This window comes from Montipora foliosa, chromosome 9 (genome assembly GCF_036669935.1).
Source record: "Montipora foliosa isolate CH-2021 chromosome 9, ASM3666993v2, whole genome shotgun sequence".
NCBI lineage: Eukaryota > Metazoa > Cnidaria > Anthozoa > Scleractinia > Acroporidae > Montipora > Montipora foliosa.
Window position 1 is genome coordinate 31510682 of NC_090877.1, and position 17500 is coordinate 31528181.

At 39.5% G+C, this 17500-nt stretch overlaps 3 protein-coding genes across 3 annotated transcripts in view; 1 reads left to right on the forward strand and 2 right to left on the reverse strand.

Moving 5' to 3' along the window:
• LOC137971252 (uncharacterized) overlaps positions 1-17500 on the reverse strand; it is a 251111-nt gene that overhangs the window by 34292 nt on the left and 199319 nt on the right. The gene's annotated exons all lie outside the window — the stretch shown is intronic.
• Positions 474-1580, reverse strand: LOC137971722 (uncharacterized). The gene has a single exon (XM_068818499.1). It carries the CDS (start codon positions 1578-1580, stop codon positions 474-476), a length of 1107 nt encoding a protein of 368 aa, XP_068674600.1.
• The window catches only part of LOC137969748 (ubiquitin carboxyl-terminal hydrolase 7-like), a 61797-nt gene continuing 50067 nt past the window's right edge, over positions 5771-17500 (forward strand). The window contains exons 1-8 of the mRNA XM_068816102.1: positions 5771-6094; positions 6208-6385; positions 7311-7400; positions 7870-7943; positions 9855-9919; positions 10587-10675; positions 11556-11664; positions 12797-12885. Of these exons, the coding sequence (XP_068672203.1) occupies positions 6043-6094; positions 6208-6385; positions 7311-7400; positions 7870-7943; positions 9855-9919; positions 10587-10675; positions 11556-11664; positions 12797-12885 (746 nt within the window). The 5' untranslated portion in view covers positions 5771-6042. The remainder of the gene's footprint in view (positions 6095-6207; positions 6386-7310; positions 7401-7869; positions 7944-9854; positions 9920-10586; positions 10676-11555; positions 11665-12796; positions 12886-17500) is intronic.

Sequence of the window (17500 nt, forward strand, 5' to 3'; positions counted from 1 at the left end):
TAAATGGTCCGCCCCGTTGAATGAGGAAATCATCTATCTGGCAGAGTGTCCCTTCCAAACCCTGAAGTATCTTGGACAGAGCGGAGCTGATACCAAATGGTAGTCTGTTAAAACAAAAACGTCCAAATGATGTGACAAAGGTTGCGAGCAGTTTGGATTTGTCATCCAAGGGAATCTACCAAAAACCACTCTTGGCGTTAGGTTTGGAGAATATCTTACTGTCTCCCACTTTAGCGAGGTTCTCATCCACTAAAGGTATTGGGTTTATCTCACGCTGGACTGCTTTGTTAAGGTGAGTCAAGTCAACACAGATACGCACACTGCCATTTGATTTAAGGACAGGGACGACATCTGCACACCATTCAGTTGGCGCTGTAACAGGGGAGATCACTCCTTGCTGAAGCATTATTTATATCTAACTTGGATTGTAAAGACAGAAAGGCTTAGCATCAGGGCGAAGTGTTATGTGGCATTCACTCGTCAGCTTTCACAGTCCGCTGAAGAGTGCTGGAAAATTTGGCTTCGAAATCTGTTGGCCCCGTGTTCACCTCTTCGACATCTTTATCGGCACATCTAATGAGTCCTAGTTCGACACAAGCTCTCCTTCTGAGTAACGAACTCTTTTGATTATGCACCACATATATAGGCTCGGTTAACTTTGATTGTCTGTACTTTAGTGTTGCATAGAGCAGACCTTTCACAGGCAGTTGAGTGTTTCCAGGACCGCATAGAGCCTGGGATATCTTGGTTAATTCAACATCTTGTAGCCGCTGGACATCATCCCTAAGAACAGTTACTGCCGCCTCCTTGTCACGCTTGAAGCATGTTGTACGACCATTCACTCCTTTCTGTGCAGACCAGTATATCTTCTCACAGCCGATCTCACCGAGGAAGTGTATGTCTCTCTCCTCTTCTTCTTCTATTGCATGTACCTTTCTCGGATAAGGTTTCTTGCTGAGACAGACGGACTGAAAATGTCCCTTTTTGTTGCAGTTACTACAAATAGTGTCTCTAGCAGGGCAATACTTCCTGTCGTGGTTCTGACGTCCACACCAAAAACAGGGACGGCCATTCTTAGAGGGCTCTTTTATGAATCCCTCCTTTCGTTTACGTGCAGGTTGGTTGTGTGTTGCTTGTTGTTTGTTGTGAGAGCGCGGCTGACTGACGTAATCAACATTGTTTTGAGTTTCTACCCCATGGACGATCGTTCGATTTTGTTGTCTTGCTTCGGCTTGTCGGCTCATGCGGGCAGCATCCGCAAGAGTGAGGTCAGATTTAGCTTGCAGGTGGTCAGATAGTGTATCATCGAGGACTCCGAGTCCAGCAGTAATTCTGTCTCTTATAAGTTCATCTTTCAGGGTTCCGTACTCACAATTTTCGGCAAGGCGGTATAAGTCTTGAATAAAGGTGTCCACGGATTTACCGGAGTTTTGTATTCGTCGATTGAACCGTGCTTGTTCGACGATAACATTGCGGCGGGTTGTAAAATAACCATTGAGGGCAGTTTTGACTTCGTCGAAGGAAGCGGGTGTTTCGTTTATGCTTAGCGTTTTGACGATGTCATCTGCACAATCCCGCATTGCATAGAGAAATGTTCCAACCTGTTCCTGGTTTGATTTGTTTTAAAGATCAGAAGCGATCCTATAGCTCTCAAAATGTCGAAGGCATTTGGGCCACCGCCACATGTCTGCTTGATTCGGGTTGTTTGCTCCTTGTAACTTGCTCGGGAGCGGGAGAGAATTTATACAAAGCATGCCATGAACTGCCCTTCCTATTCATTACTCGTCCACTTCGGGTCTGCGGGAGCAGTCGTTTAACTCGTCTTTCTTTAAGTAGTCTTCGACTGCGGGACCAAGGGAGCAGCAAATTCAACTTAGGCTCTGACTGATTCTGTTTGATAGCTAGAAATTAGACGATCGGCGATGATACAAACTGAAAAAAAAAATAGTTCCAAGGGCTCTTCGGTTCGCTTCATAAAGTAATCGCGCCTGGCACTGCAACATTTTTACTGGGTTGCAAACCCAGTCGGAATCTGTGTTTAATTTCGTGGGTTTTTTACTGGGTTGCCTATGGCAAACCCAGTCGAGGTCTGCGTTTTGTTTGCTTGTTTTGTTTTTTTTTCTTTTTTTTCTTTTTTTTAGTTTGTTTTTTTTCCGTGTTGGTAAAAGTCTTGCCTGTCACTCTCCTGCTAAGTGGTGGCTTTGTGCATAGAGCCTTCTGTGCGTATTTTCTTAGGATCGATAGGGTAGTGGGAAATGCGTAGATTTCTCTCGTGGACACAGTAGAATCATTAACTTAGCCTGCAATGGCGTCGAAAGTCATCTAACGCGAATGGCGTTTTAGTGGATCCTTAAACAAAATATACCCTTATGGAGCTCAATAATGGAAAGTCAGTTGGATAAACTAGACAGGAATCTCAAAAGCGACGAGTACTGGACTTCGACAACAATCTATCGCCCGTCGAGACGAGATCAAGTGAGCTGTATTTACCTGAAGTACATGGTAATTTGACACGATTGAGTTTCTTGTCTTCACGCACGCAATGAAATAGGAAGAGATTTTCGCCTCTAAGAGCAAATATGTTGTTTGTTGCAATAAAATTTTCGCTGGAAAAGGATTCTGTGGTATTTTCTGCCTTTGTGAATTATAATATCATGTTGTGTATTGAATTTTCGAGCTTAAGGTTGAAATGTGATATGGGAGAAGTTTTTTTAGTATTGCTCTGTAAGCAGGAAGGGTTCACAGGCCTGTTGGAAGCGTGCTTGAGTTTCAACAAAATGAGCCCCAAAATCAGTGAAAAATCGTGACGCAGATGAAAAATAAAGTAGCTGCCATTTCCAAAATGATGAAATTACCTGGTGATAAATAACGTCGAACGCGCCTTGGAGCTTAAATTTTGACTTTGCATAAACAAGAGTTGGGCGATTGTGATCTTTGTTTTGACTTCGCTCATTTCATTGTCAAACTTTATAACACTTGACAGAAAAAGAAACTTACAAAAACCCGGTATCTTGCCATCATTTGACACAGATGCCTCACTGTTTGGCGAGTAAACATGCCGCGGTAACTTAATCACGGCGCCCGCTGAATTCCGGCCAAATCTCCCAAAATGTTTGTCGCTGATCATAACTTTTTATATTCTATATTCACGGTTCAAAATTAATGTTGTTTTCATGTCGTAAATATGTTATTCTCGATCGACCGTCCTGGAGACTTCCTTCTGCTCTTTCTAAAAACTGTGTATCAATAGTTATTTACTTTTGCATCAATATTTGTTTTTGCATAAAGCAAGCTAACAAGATCTGTACCTTGCTGAGTTCGCATTTGTTAGCGTTAATAGTATTTTCGGTCCGATGCTTCTGTTTTAGGAGGGGTATATTGTTTTGGTCTCCCATCCAAACACTAACCCCGCCAGACAGGGATAACTTGAGTGAACTTCGGCATTACAAAGCTGTCAGATGCTCAGCGGGCACGCTTAAACTTGTGGTGCAAAGAAGTTTATCAACACTAATGTCAGCCCAGAAGCCAATGTTTCTCACTTCCCATTTATTTTCTTCAATCTTTCTGGGTTCAGTACTTTGCTAGTAACCACATGTCTTCTCAGACTATTTACCCAAGACTTCTACCATGGCACTACAATGATACAAAAATTTGGTTTTATCAACGGAGTTGATAATGTAAATTGGCCACCGTACAGAGATTCTAAAAGCTGACGTTTCGAGCGTTAGCCCTTCGTCAGAGCGAATCCATTCGCTCTACCGCTCTCTCGAACCGACCATTGACCGACCATCGACCGACTATTGACCGACATATCGGTCGATATATCGGTCAACTCTACCTACAGTAAACATGATCCAGCTCAACTTCACATCTCCACCGTTCGGGCTTATCTAGTTTTACTTCGAGCTGTTCCCTTTCGGCTGGATCATAAAGGAAACGTTTTTACCGCTTACTCATTGATGCAGGTTTTTTTTCCCGTGTTTCAGTTAAGTTTAACAAGTTGTTGTTTGTATTTCTTCTTTGTTTCCTCACCATCCACCTCACTGGGACCTCCGACAATCTGAAGGTTGGAGATGGGGTGAACAAATAAACTCAAAACACTGCTATCCGTATTGTTCTACTTACTGTAAGCAATGAACCAATTTAGGAATGGGATAAGCCACAGAAATTCTTATCAAAATATTTTACACCAGAGAATAGAACCATAAATTTCTGACGTTTACTTTGGATGACAATTTTTGTTGGCTTCATTAAAGGTGAGGCAATGAGACTGCTTAGATCTGCTTGGGACTAACTCTTTAAAAATAACATTTGAACCAACCTTAATTATACGTTTTTTTTGGGTGGGTCTTCGTTTTCGAGGTCTTCTGTCTTCGGTCTTCGATTGCGGGGTCTTCGTTTTCGATACTACCCTTGCGTCACTAGTTACTGAGACGTTTACGTCAAGGAAAGGAACATTGGTGGGAGAGTGTGAGCTGGTGAATTTTATGGTAGGGTGAATGCTGTTGAGATAGTCGATGAAAATTTTTAGCTTCACGGGACTTTCAATCCAGATCATAAAAATGTCATCGATGTATTTCAACCAAGTATGGGGTTGAAATGGGACGTTCCTTATAGCATTTTTTTCGAAATGCCCAAGGAAAAGATTAGCAAAAGAGGGGGCCATTTTGGTGCTGTGGATTTGAAGGTTTAATTTCAAAAGGAAGCACAATTGACCTCTTTGGCTTGTATGTTTTGTTTTCTCGTTTCAGACCACATGATGTTACTCTAGGGGACAGTTTCTTTCAAATGCCGTCTTATGCACGTGCATATGTATGCATAACTTATAAAAAAACAAAAGGAAAATTCCCTTGGGAAGATCACGTGGTCTGAAATGGGAAAACAAAACGTACAAGCTAAAGAGGTCAATTGATCCCAACGGTCTTAATATCCGCTAAGAAACGTATTTCAGTATTATTATTTACAGTCACTTCCAATATTTTTCCGTTACTCTTCAGTATTTGAATTCAAATTTGTTGTAATTACCATATTTTATCACATTTTTCCAGTATTACGTCAACATTCATTTACTCTATATATGCACTTAGAAGAAATCCAAAGTAACCTCTCATTGTACCTGAAGAAAGCTGGTTTGGCCAGCCGAAATATAGTACACCACTAAAATCAAATCTACGTTGTATCGGCTCTTGCTCAAAATATTTAGCTTCTCAACTTGTAATTACGCCGATCAGATCAAGCCACTGATCTAATGCGCCAATCAACTCCAAACTTCAACATCCCCCCCTCCCCCGGGCAAAGCCAGGACATTCGAACTTTTGAAGATTGGATCGTTCAAATTCCCGCCCCCTCGGGCCAAAATGGTGGTCAAATGCCGTACTAGAGAACAATCGTCGTCGGCTCCTCCTGTCTTTAATAACGACCTTTTTTGTAAGCCAATCCTTCACAAATGCTACATCTCTTCCATTAAACTCGTCTTTTAGGGCTTTTAGCGACTTCGGTTCCCGAAAAGAAAATCATTTGAAACCTGACACTTCCGGTTCAATTTTCCCCATCCCACGCAGCAAAGGTCAAATTCCCTACTCCCCGGGCACAGAAGATAGTAAAATGCCGAGGGATTGCCCGGGGGGGATGTTGAAGTTTCGATTTGATCGGCGCACCATAACGTGCTAAAAAATTCACGGAGTACCCAGTTTTTGGTCGAGAGTTCCAAGGAGGGGGAATAGGGAGAATGGAGCAACTGCGCACGCCTGGTACCCACACTTCCATGCGAGATGCCGAAGCCCAATGTCACAATGGAGGACGATATTAGTGTGAACTGGCAGACAAGCTAAACTTTGTAATTTGTTCGCATTTTGCGATCTATCGCTCGCCTTTTTTATTTTTAAACCTCGTATGTACTAGACACTGGTCGCCGTGTTTCCCGGTAAGGGATTGTGGGGCGCAATTGGCCGCATAGCCAGTAAACATATTAAGGTTGTAACTGGGACTCGCTCCGCAAAAACTCGTCCCAAAAATTCAAACTCCAAAATCGAAGAAGAAAGTATGAATACGGTGGAAAATGAAAGTGATCAAGAGGAAATGGACACGAAAGAAGGTATCCCCTTATGAGTTACTATGACATGGTTTACTTATTGGTTTCATATCATTAGCTTGCAAAAAATTTAGTAAAAGCTGGATGAAACAGTTTGGTTCACGTTTTCCGGCTAGATACCGTTGATGATTCCGCCGTGCCAAATGGAGTTCCTTCTCCCAGTGAGCCTCAGGATGTTATTATGGAAGAAGACACGGCAAGACCGGAAGGAATCATTCGATTCACAGTGCACAATTTCAGTAAACTTGAAAAAACAACCTTGAGTGACCCCATATACGTCAGAAATTTACCATGGTGAGGAAAAATTGTACTTTGTATTAGTCTCGAGACGTATAGCGTACTAGGTACAGTGCTCACAAATCACTTGTTATAGTTAAGTGGTTTGGATGCAGTGCCTCAAAGGAAAGAGCTTCTTCTTATAAAGTTCATTAATAATTTATTTATCAATTAAATTAGTGCAGAAACCCATAAGGGTTGAAACGTGTAACACGCGTTTACAGCTTCCAAATATTCAGTGCGAACTGATTGGTTGAATGTTTCAGTGCTAAGTACCATATTTGGAAACCCCTTGCTCTTGTTGTTCCAAATATGGTACTTAGCAAATTGAATATTCAGAAGCTTGTTTCCCAGCACACAAGGGGCCGTTACACGTTTCAACCCTTATGGGTTTCTGATTAGTGTTAATAGTTATTATTTCTTTATCTCTGTGATGTTTTGAATTTGTAGAGGTAATGATTTTGAGTGCAATTTGGATTAAATAAGCGGGATTATTTTTTGAAATAGGAACAAGCAAGTGAAATTTGTAGTCTTTGAAAAAGTGCTTATTTATCCCAAATTGCACAAAAATTTGTGATTGCTTATTAACAATATACATGAAACATTTTCAAGGTGAGATTGTCATAATTAATTAGAAGAAATGCATGCATATCATAATAGCGCAAAAATTGCACCATCAGGGATTCGCATTGGATTGGCCAACTGAGACTTTCTTTGATCATTGAGCAATCAGAATACATACTTGGTTTGTTGCCTCTTTTTGCAGTGAATTACCTCTTTCTCTTTTCTGCACTGTGATACCTGAAAACTGCATTTCTGTTAGCCAATCAGAATGGATCATGCAGGAGAAATGCAGCTCATGTAAAAGAAGTGTAGCGTTTAATGCAGTAAAAGGTTTAATTTACATCTGAAATGTTATCTAATCAGAATCTGTTGGTTATAGGCGTATTATGTGCATGCCAAGATATTCCAATCATGAGAAAGTCAAGAGTCTGGGATTCTTTCTGCAGTGTAATCCAGAGACAGAAACGCTGTATGTTTGCTTTACCTTGTTTAATTTAATAAGAGTATGCGACATGATGTTGTACATGTGTATGTACATGGACATTTTATTCAAGGGTTGTTTTTTGCAACAAGGGGACATCTGAGGTACTCTGAAAGCACATTCTTCTTGGATGTATTCTGTATACTGGTCGTAACTTTTAGAAAAGTTAATCCGGTATGAGTATTTTGTACTGTAAATTCCTAACCGGTATAGCAATGAAAGAATACAGTTCCAAAAGCTTGCAACCCAAAATTGGACCTGCTGGATTGGCTTTCAAATAATTATATTATTATTGGAAGTTTGTGATATTTCAGAGATAATTAGTTTGGTTTCCTCATGAGGTTGCTTGACCTTGTCAAGGTTCTTCTTGGTAGAAAAATTTCAAATGTTTTAGATACCGGTATTATTACACATAATTATTATACTTTACTAATTATTTCGTATTCGCTTGTGATAGATCATGGTCTTGTCAGGCCTCAGCAAGGTTGACTCTTGTACATCAGCAGGAAGGTGGTGAGGACTTCACAAGAAGTGAGTATACGATAAATAATTCTGTTGTGTTTTGGGTGGTGCTGGCAAAGTGTTAGGTTATTTTAGGTGGTAAATAGTGGGATTTACTCTTGCGAGAGATGATATGCTAGTTTCTTAGTAATATGTTAAGGGCACAACTGAAACTTCCAGGGAGGATTTGAACCTATGACCTCTTTAACACCACTCAGATGCTCCATCTATCAAGCAGTACAAACTCCTTGGGGATTAGGTCAGCTGCCAAACTGGTCTGCAGGTTAATAATTAACAATTATTCTTTGAAATTGAGGTGAATAGTGGTAGAATATTTACCAAGCCGCAAAGCGGAGAGGTAAATATTCTGCCACTTTTCACCGAGATTGAAAAGAATAATGGTTTTAGTATATACTCACGCAGTGATCTCAACAACAATTGCAGAAAAAACCATCCAAAGTCGATTTAATTGGCATCTCAATTCATGCGTGGAAAACATGCAAGCGGCACAAAGCATGCGCGAAAGTGTTTACAGAAGCTTCAAACATGGCAAATCTAAATAACCTTTGTTAAAATCCTCGTCACAAACAGCAAAATGGTCATTTAGCACCGTTTAAATCTGCAATATAAATCGAAAGTCTGCTTGTTAAAACATTTTCACCGTTCGATCAGAGTTTTTGAGGTTCATTTGAAATGGAAATTGAAAGTGCAGTTGGTAAATGATCCACATGAAATGGTGGCTCTAATTGAGGTGAGCGTCAGTTTGTTGTAAAATGACCTGTCTTGTTTACTTGCAACCATGTGGAACTTTCTTATAAACATTTTTTATTTCCTTGATTTCAGTAACAAATTCGTTTTGGTGGGCGACCAGCCCTACAAGAGAGAATTACTCCGAGTGAAACAAATTTTTGGCGTGAAGATTGTTTAATTTTCAGCAATAATTATCTGGAAAAACGAAGTCAAACACGGGTTTGCAAAAGTATGAACTCTTCTCTAACCTTTGAAAACTTTCAGGCCAAATTCAGGCCCTTCTTTGTCTTCTGTAGCACAGCATCATTTTGTATTCTCAATATTTCCGATTCATAAATGCTGGAGAGTTTACGCCGGCCATTTTGTTTATTTTGGATCAAGCATTATTCACTCCAAAGGGAGTGAATAATGCTCAATTACTCCGAGATAGCGAATCAATCAGATTGCTTGAAACACCAAGATCACTGAGTGACTATATACTAATTATTATTATCATTAATTATCATTATACTTTTTTCTCTGTGCACTGGGTGATCTTACTTGCTTACCTCAAAATCCTTGTTGTTCTAAACTACATGTATGTGGTTGTTTTAGAGTACCGGTAATGAAGTGCTGATTTTGATGTCAGATTGTTCTAACCACTTACACTATTTAATTAAGTTCTTTACTACACTTCCCAATGATCCAACTACAGTATACCTGTACAAATTTAACTCCAGCATCTACTCATTTCCCATGTTCTACATACATGTATTGGCAATTCCACTTTTAAGTTCCAGTTGGTTTTCAACTTTCTTATGTATATGTTCTTTCTTATAAATTCTGTTATCTCCTGGTATCTGCACAGCTGTGTCATCAGTGTTTCACTTTTGCTCCTGTTGGTTACCGTAGCAATGTCAGGTCATGTACATGTAGCTTCTAAATCAACAGTATGATCACATTGGACATTATCCTCTTCACCATCATCACTGTCATTGTTACACTTTTTTTTTTTCTTTTTTATATAGTAGCAAGCCTTGCCAAATTTGCTTATTAGTTGACACATGCAGCTTTGATAAATTAGTTATGGTTGTGCACAGTCACTTATTCAAAAGCCAATTTAAACATTTGCAACTGTGGTGCAGAGTTACATGTAAGTAAGAAAATTGTCTGTTGACATATGCAGTAATTTTATTACTCCTTTCTCTGCAGAAATTTCTCATCTGTTTTTTGCAAAGGAAAATGACTGGGGATTTAGTCATTTTGTTGCATGGAATGTAAGTCACTTTACTTCAACTTTAGATTCTGGTATTGAACTCTCAAAAATACCTGTATACATGTACCATCTTCATTGGTCACTGTGGCTCAGTATTGATGGCTTCTTTTAGGCTTGAGAATTTATATTAAGAAGTAAAAATTCACCCACAAATTTGTCATTTTTGTAGGTCACTTACATACATCATTCTCTTCAGTTTGCAAGGTGTGAAAAAGCACATCAATGGATGTAATAATGATTATCTCATGATACTGACTTTTTTTCAACAGTGGGCATGAGGTGTTTATTTCCAGGGTTGTTGGTGGCACATTACTTGATTGAAGCTTTCAACTAATACCAACTCCTAAAGACTGCAAATAGGTTTGACTCAAACCCCACTCAAGATACATCATGAATCATACTGGAGTATGAAAGATATTCTACTGCATGTTTCAATAGTACTGTCAGTCCGCATCTCAGGAAGAATGCTGAACAAGTTAATATATTAAAATAAAAAGTTAAAGAAATGCCAGTCAAATGTCTCAACAATGAGACAAAAAGGAAAGTAAAATTTATATGCTAATAAGTTAATCTCAACTCACCACAGAGTATGTACCCAGCTACCCACTTGTAAATTACAATGGAATTATGGTCACATTACATTTTCTTTTTGTTTTTGATCAATTCAGGATGCCCTTGATGCAAACAAGGGTTTTATTAAAGATGACACAATTATCTTGGAAGTGCAGGTAGCAGCAGAAGCACCACATGGTGTTGCGTAAGTATGTGATTAAAATAATTTCTAGGGCTTGAAGAGATTGTGGGACATGCAATGTAAAGAGAGTTTTAAAGATGTCACAAACTGTGGGTACTCTTTATAATACCTTCATAATGCCGAAGTGCTGTTATCATAACTGAAAGAGTACAGTATTACAGTCAGTGCTGGTGGGAAAATTGGAACTGTAATGGTGGAAGCTCAAAATCCTTTTTAAAAGATGTGTAAAATGTAAGGCTTTTGTTTAAGGTGGCTCACTACAGTTTTCTGAAGAAAAAGATCAAGATTTTAAAATCTGTGAAATTAAAGCAACAGGATGTCTCTTCTGAAGTGTTAGACACTGCAATTATTGATGTAGAATATAATTTTACCTAACAAACAAATGCAACTCGGGAACTCAAATGCTAAATGTAGTGACCGAGCTCCTAGAAACTAGACATTTCAAAGGCCTTTTTCTCAAAAACAAGCTGTAGGACCCCTCCTCAGAATTTCAGGATTTCTGTAGCGAGAAAAATAATCATGTATAGAAATAAACAGTTAAATCTGTCGTACAGGTTTTTCGCCCATTTTGATAATAACTGAAAAACTGTCTGATAGATCTTTTTAAAAAACTGTTCATGGTTTCATCTTCATATTGTTTTAACCCTGGTCATATTGCTAGGTTTTGAGAAAAAGGCCTTTTAAGTGTCTAGTTTCCAGTCCACCCTCTGGGAGCCTGGTCACTATATTTAGCATTTTCCCCTGGTTTGCATTTATTTGTTAGGTAAAATTCAGAAAACTGTATTAAGCCACCTTAAACCCTTGTGTGGTAGCTGTGTACATAATGTAAGACATACAAATATATAAAAAATGTGAACATCAAGTTTGAATTTTATCCATGTAGGTGGGATTCCAAAAAACACACTGGATTTGTGGGACTGAAGAATCAAGGAGCTACTTGTTACATGAACTCCTTGTTACAAACACTGTACTTTACAAATAAACTGAGGAAGGTGAGTGTTTTTCCTATAATGAATCTGGGCCATTTTTCCTCTCCTCACTAAAGAATCAGGTTGAACACCAGGACCATCACTCATGTTTTCCAAAATTTGTCTTGGTTTGATCATTAATTTTTTGTTAATTTTTTTGTTAACCCTTTCAGCCCCGATAGTGCCAAATGGCACTTATAGATTTTACTCTGTCTAACGCCAGACGATTTTACTCGTCAATGGGGAACCCCTCGGGGCTTAAAGGGTTAAAGAAGCCATGTTGCTCCCTAGTCGTATTTTGAACCTTCACTAAGATTGACCATGAATGAGTGTTCCAGGATCAAGACAGGGCTTATGTAAAAACCTGATACATGTAAATGAAGAAGATCATAAGAAAAACTATGAAACATTTGTTGAGATCCACTGATTTTAATAGGTACCAGATTACTCTAAAAATCTTTAGATTCCCAATAACATTGTGGCCCCATAACTTATCTGCACCCACCCTGCGAGCAGAGCCTCCTTTTGTCCTTTTCTTTACTGCATGAGGAGGAGAAAAGTAGGCTCTGCGCGAATCGCATCAACTCTTTGAAGCCGCCACAGCCCGAACTTCTGGACTAGTCAATCTTGTTTTCTCTCGTCAAACCGGTTTTTCCAGTGCGAGCGTCAATTTAGTGACAAAACCGATGGTTATAATTGAGCCCTCTGTACCGTGAAGAACCAAGATGGTGGCGAGATCTGGCATATTATGCTTGGGTTCGAGACTGCATCCTGGCAACATGGAGCGCATACTCAATAAAGATCTTACTCGATTCATGCAGAGTCTTTCTCGAGAACGCCAAAATCGAGCAAGCAAAAGAAAGGCTCTGCTAGCAGGGTGATCTGCACCCTGATGTGGACAGTAATAATTTTTTTAGGTTTTTTTGTTCCAACACTTCCATGGTAAGTAGAATGCTAGTACATGTTCATATGTTCATATACAGTTACATGTGAGTGCTTTTCTAAGCAAGGGCACCAACTTGCGTCAAATAAAATTTTTTCACAATAATGGTGAAGAAGAAGACAATTGGGGAAGAAGACAACTGGTAACCACCATAACTGTCCAATGTACATATATGTTTTTTGTTTGCTTATTTACCTCATGGACTACTTATAGGCTGTGTACCAGATGCCTACAGAAAATGATGACCCAAATAGGAGTGTAGCATTTGCCTTGCAAAGAACATTCTATGAGCTTCAGCACAGGTATTTGCATTGTATCAACTTTCGTATAACAAAATTAACTTTCTTTGTTTACCTCCGCACTACATTGGTTTTGATTTTGAACATTTTTGTGGGTAGTGCACTGTAAGTGGTTCGGGTGGTTTGGTCGAACCCCCTAAACTGAACGTAAAAACGTATATCAAACGTGTGGTTAAAAAAATAGTGAGCCAACTCAGCTAATAAATATATCTTTTGAAAGTGATATTTCTTTGTGTCTTTGTACGCGAAAACAGCAATAAAAACAAGACAAATTTGTGCCTAGTCGAAAATGGCCTCTAGAACGTCCACTTGAGCTATAAAATTACTGCTTATTAACGCTTACACGTCCCGCCAAAACTGACAGTTTATGCCAAATCTGCCAATCGTTCCAATTCCGGCATTGCGTAAAGCCACACCGTTCTTTGGAAATCAGAGTTGTGGATCGTTTTCTCAGTGAGTCAAAGATTGCGCTGGGAGTATTTTAAAGAGAAAATTTACTTCAATGTTCCTCAACGTCAACTCACGATTTAATATGTCGAAGAGGACAAAGCAACCACAAATTCACCGATTTTTCGGACCGTCATCAGCAAGGTAAGCATTAATCGATTAGTCTATTACACGAGTACACTTAATTCTAGCAAGCAGACAGTGCTGATTTCTCGAGAGTTGTTTCACCAATCGATTTAAAACTGAAATATCATAATTTTCTTCCCTAGATCAGAGACCAGCGAAGATAATGAGTCTTTTGACCAATTAAACCACTTCAAATTGCCCCTGAAAACGCTGGAAATCGCATTTCAGAGGCCCTAAAATTAAAATTTTTTTTAGACCCCGTAGGGGCTACCGCCTTCGGCGGGCGTTTATCCGAACCCCCCTTCGTCAAAACCTGGATCCACCCCAGATCACGGCTGTCTGAGTGAGCGAGTGTAAGATTGTAGGCCTGCAGCGTGTGCATGAATTATGAAACTAATGCACTATTTTTTTGACTGTCAACAATTGATGTCCATCATACAGTTATTCTGTTTGCTCCCCACTTGTCTTTTTTGTCTTTTACTTTGCAAGAGCAATGGTCCACCTCAACAATGCCGTTAATATGTTCTTGCCTAGAGTGCTTGTGGGCTTTGTGAGTCAACACCCATTTAGCCTAACTGCACCCTTTGGAGATTCCATTGCTGTTCCTCCCAGGAATAAAATAAGATTCAAAAAAAGCCTTTAACAACCAAATACAAAAAAGGTATCAAGTTAAAAGAAAAGGAATTTAAACAGGGATTTTGCGGTGGTCTCCCATCCAAGTACAAACTCCACCAGAATGGGCTTAACTTCGGTGGAAACTTGCATCAAATTTTGCATAATTGGTTATTTAAATTCTAATGTCAATTGTAAAAGAAAAAAAAAATGAAGGGGTAATCAGTCCTAGAGCATGTGAACTTCGTGAGTCAATACCCACACAGAAACCGCACTGTTTCGGGGCTCACAGGCTTTGTGAGTCAATACTCGCTTAGCAACAGCACTGTTTTGGGACTCCATTGCCATTCATCAAAAACAGATGACAGAAACAAATTTAATAAGCAAATGAAAAAGAAATTGTGTGAAAAAAAAATAAGATACCTTTGTTAGGAAGATTTCCCAATAGTCTCCCATCCAGGTACCCCACCCTATCCCATAGGACATTTTTAAGTGAAGACATCAAACTGTTTGTAATTGGAATGCAAAAACAACACCAAAATGGGATAACACAATAAACAGGAGAAGAAAATTAATTTTGCAAAAATAATTACTACACAATACCAGCCTACTGCACTTAACCACATGTATACAATGCATGCCTATTTTTATGAATGACCCAGCCTATGCTATCAACAAGAGCAGATGGCACTAATAATTATTTGTAGTTTTCACGTGCATGCCCTCGAGTTTTCAATGGAATTTCTGGATATACAAATTCTAATATCTAAAGAGAAATTGTTAGGTGTGATTCTAGATGACAAGTTGAAGTTCGACTCACTTATACACTGAATTCACAAATAGCGGCCAACGTGGGTCAAGTTAGCGGCGAAACATGACATCAAGGCGTTGTAGGATTTTAACATTCTTTATTTTTGGGGAGGGAAAGAGAAAAAGAACGATCAATGTGTGGAAAACTGCATTCCTGCTTCATTAAGTGCTAGAAGGTCATGGGTATTAAAAAATGATGAGCTACGGTTTTGGCTGAAATGTTGGAATGATTCTGCCTAAGGTTTGTAAACGTGCTAAAGCTCAACCCTGTAAAGAAGTAAATTTTAAACTTTACGGTAAGCTTACAGTGTTTGATCTAGCTTACTTATGTCATCATTTTATAAAATGAAGTCATCTGTTTGAAATTAAAAAAAGCTCTTGTTTTTCTTTTTGTTGCTATTGCTTTTTTAAGAGTCGAAGAATACATCATTCAAGGGAAATACATTTTTCTTATTGAGTGAGTTCTGAATTTGTTGTACACAAAGCAAAAATTTGCCAAGTAGGGTGCGAGTTTTGGATTATAGGATTATAGGATTATAACACAATCAGGCTCTGCTGGCGAGATCATTGCAGACACCTGTTAACTAGATTAGCTGTACTGAACATTTTTCAAATTACTTAATAACAAATGGGTGAGCTTGTATACAAACATGAAAATAACTTGCGTCCTGATATTTATGACTCCTATTTCACGAACATCAGAGAGGCCCATCGATATTGTACACATTCAAGATCAAACCAAAATCTGTTTATACCTTGGCCAAGAACTAATTATGGCAAATTCAGTGTTAGAAAAGACCTTCTATACCGCCTATTTATTTTATTTCTGGGTTTCCACAACATAGTCTGTCATGTCTGCCTGCTATTTAAAATTAATATTAATATCTTGTATCAAATGTTAGATTAGGTGTGCGAACACCATTAACCCTGTGGGTTTTTCCTCACAAACCTCCACATTTCTGTAAAATGTATTAATTTGTATTGTTGTATGTGTGGAAATACAGAAACCTACATGTATGAATCTATGAGGATGAGCATCTTAAGAATAGAATGCACTAGCGATGACAAGCACTTTTTTCTCTGTAAGTGCCATCACTGGTTCGGAAAAAATAACAAACCACTTTATTGTAAGCTAGCAATGTGTATTGTGTCTGGAATTGTTGTGAAACTCCGCTTGTTTGACCCTTGTTCATGCATGGCGTGTAAGACTGGTTATTGTAACCACTCTTTCGCTCTTACACTTAAAATTTGGAAAGGATCCTTGTTTGAAAGTGAAAATACACAGGATTTGGTCAAAATCCTGAAGAGGCATGCACAAGGAGGCTTTGTTTGACTTAGTCAACAACAGCACAACTCGCACCCTGCTTGGCAATTTTCAATTTGTGTACAACAAATTCAGATCCAGATCAATAAGTATTATTCGACTCTTTTATTTCTTCAAACAGATGACTTCATTTTATACATAATGACATAAACCTAACCCGGTGTCACAGCGGATTTGGACCCCCCGGTCCAGATTCGCTAGTGGATTTGGACCCCCCTGAAAATAACTATTTGATTAGTATAATATTATGTAATTGCATCATCATCATCATCATTGCCTGTAGCCCCGTCTGGGGCAAAGGCCACCAATAAGCCAATCGTTGCAGTTCTCCCCACGTGTAGCCATTTCTCCTCATGTCGAACATTCCACGTTCCGATGGTAGTGGTGGTCCTGGGGGGGATGTTGGTGGTCGTCGGCCTGGCAGCTTCCAGCTGTAGACCTGGCTTTCACTGCCAGGCGTCATTGGCCCTGGTGCTAGAGGTCCTTCAACTCCCCAGGCCGTAGTATCTCTTGGTATGCGTCTTGGCATTTCTGTAGCAGTGTAATTTTTTTATGAGGTAGGGTTGCTGGCCCCACGCCCAACCCCCAACCTGGAGGGCTAGGCTGCTGTTTTGTCTGACCCCATAGACCTACCCAGCATGGTTAGACCTACCAGGAGCACAAGGCTCCCGCTGATACAGCTCTAAGGATCATAAGGGCACACAAGCCTCCCTGCCACAACAAGGCACAGCAGCAGGGATGGCGCAGTGGTGAGAGCCCTCGCTTCCCACCGATGTGGCCCGGGTTCAGTTCCCGTAACCGACGCCATAAGTGGGTTGAGTTTGTGTTGGTTCTCTTCTCTGCCTCAAGGGTTTTTCTCCGGGTTCTCTGGTTTTCCCCCCTCACCAAAGAAAAACCAACATACAGCTGATTCCAGCTGGCTGTAAGCTGTGCTCCAAGGTCACACATGGACTGTATAGCGGCTGCCTGAGGCGCCATTGTATGCTTTCATTTCGACCTTGTAGAGCTGCGTAGTTGCTGTACTTTGTGACGGTGATTAGCCGCGACAATTATTATTATAATTATACCAAGGGAGGATGTAATTGCATGGGCTCACATAAAGGGTAAAATTATTGTATAATCAATTGAAAGTGAAAGAACTTAAAAAAAACAATGCTTTCAAATATAAGAGTTAAAATTTGCATCTACTTTACGAAATGCCGCAGCAACTTTAAGCAACCTTTACTGAAACTCAAGCCTAACTTCGCTTTTTTCCTTTCTGAAAATTAATATGAGAATTCACAACTTGACTAGTTTGGT

Coding starts and splice junctions, on each gene's coding strand:
- LOC137971722 (XM_068818499.1), bottom strand. CDS start 1,580: ATGCGGGATTGTGCAGATGACATCGTCAAAACGCTAAGCATAAACGAA.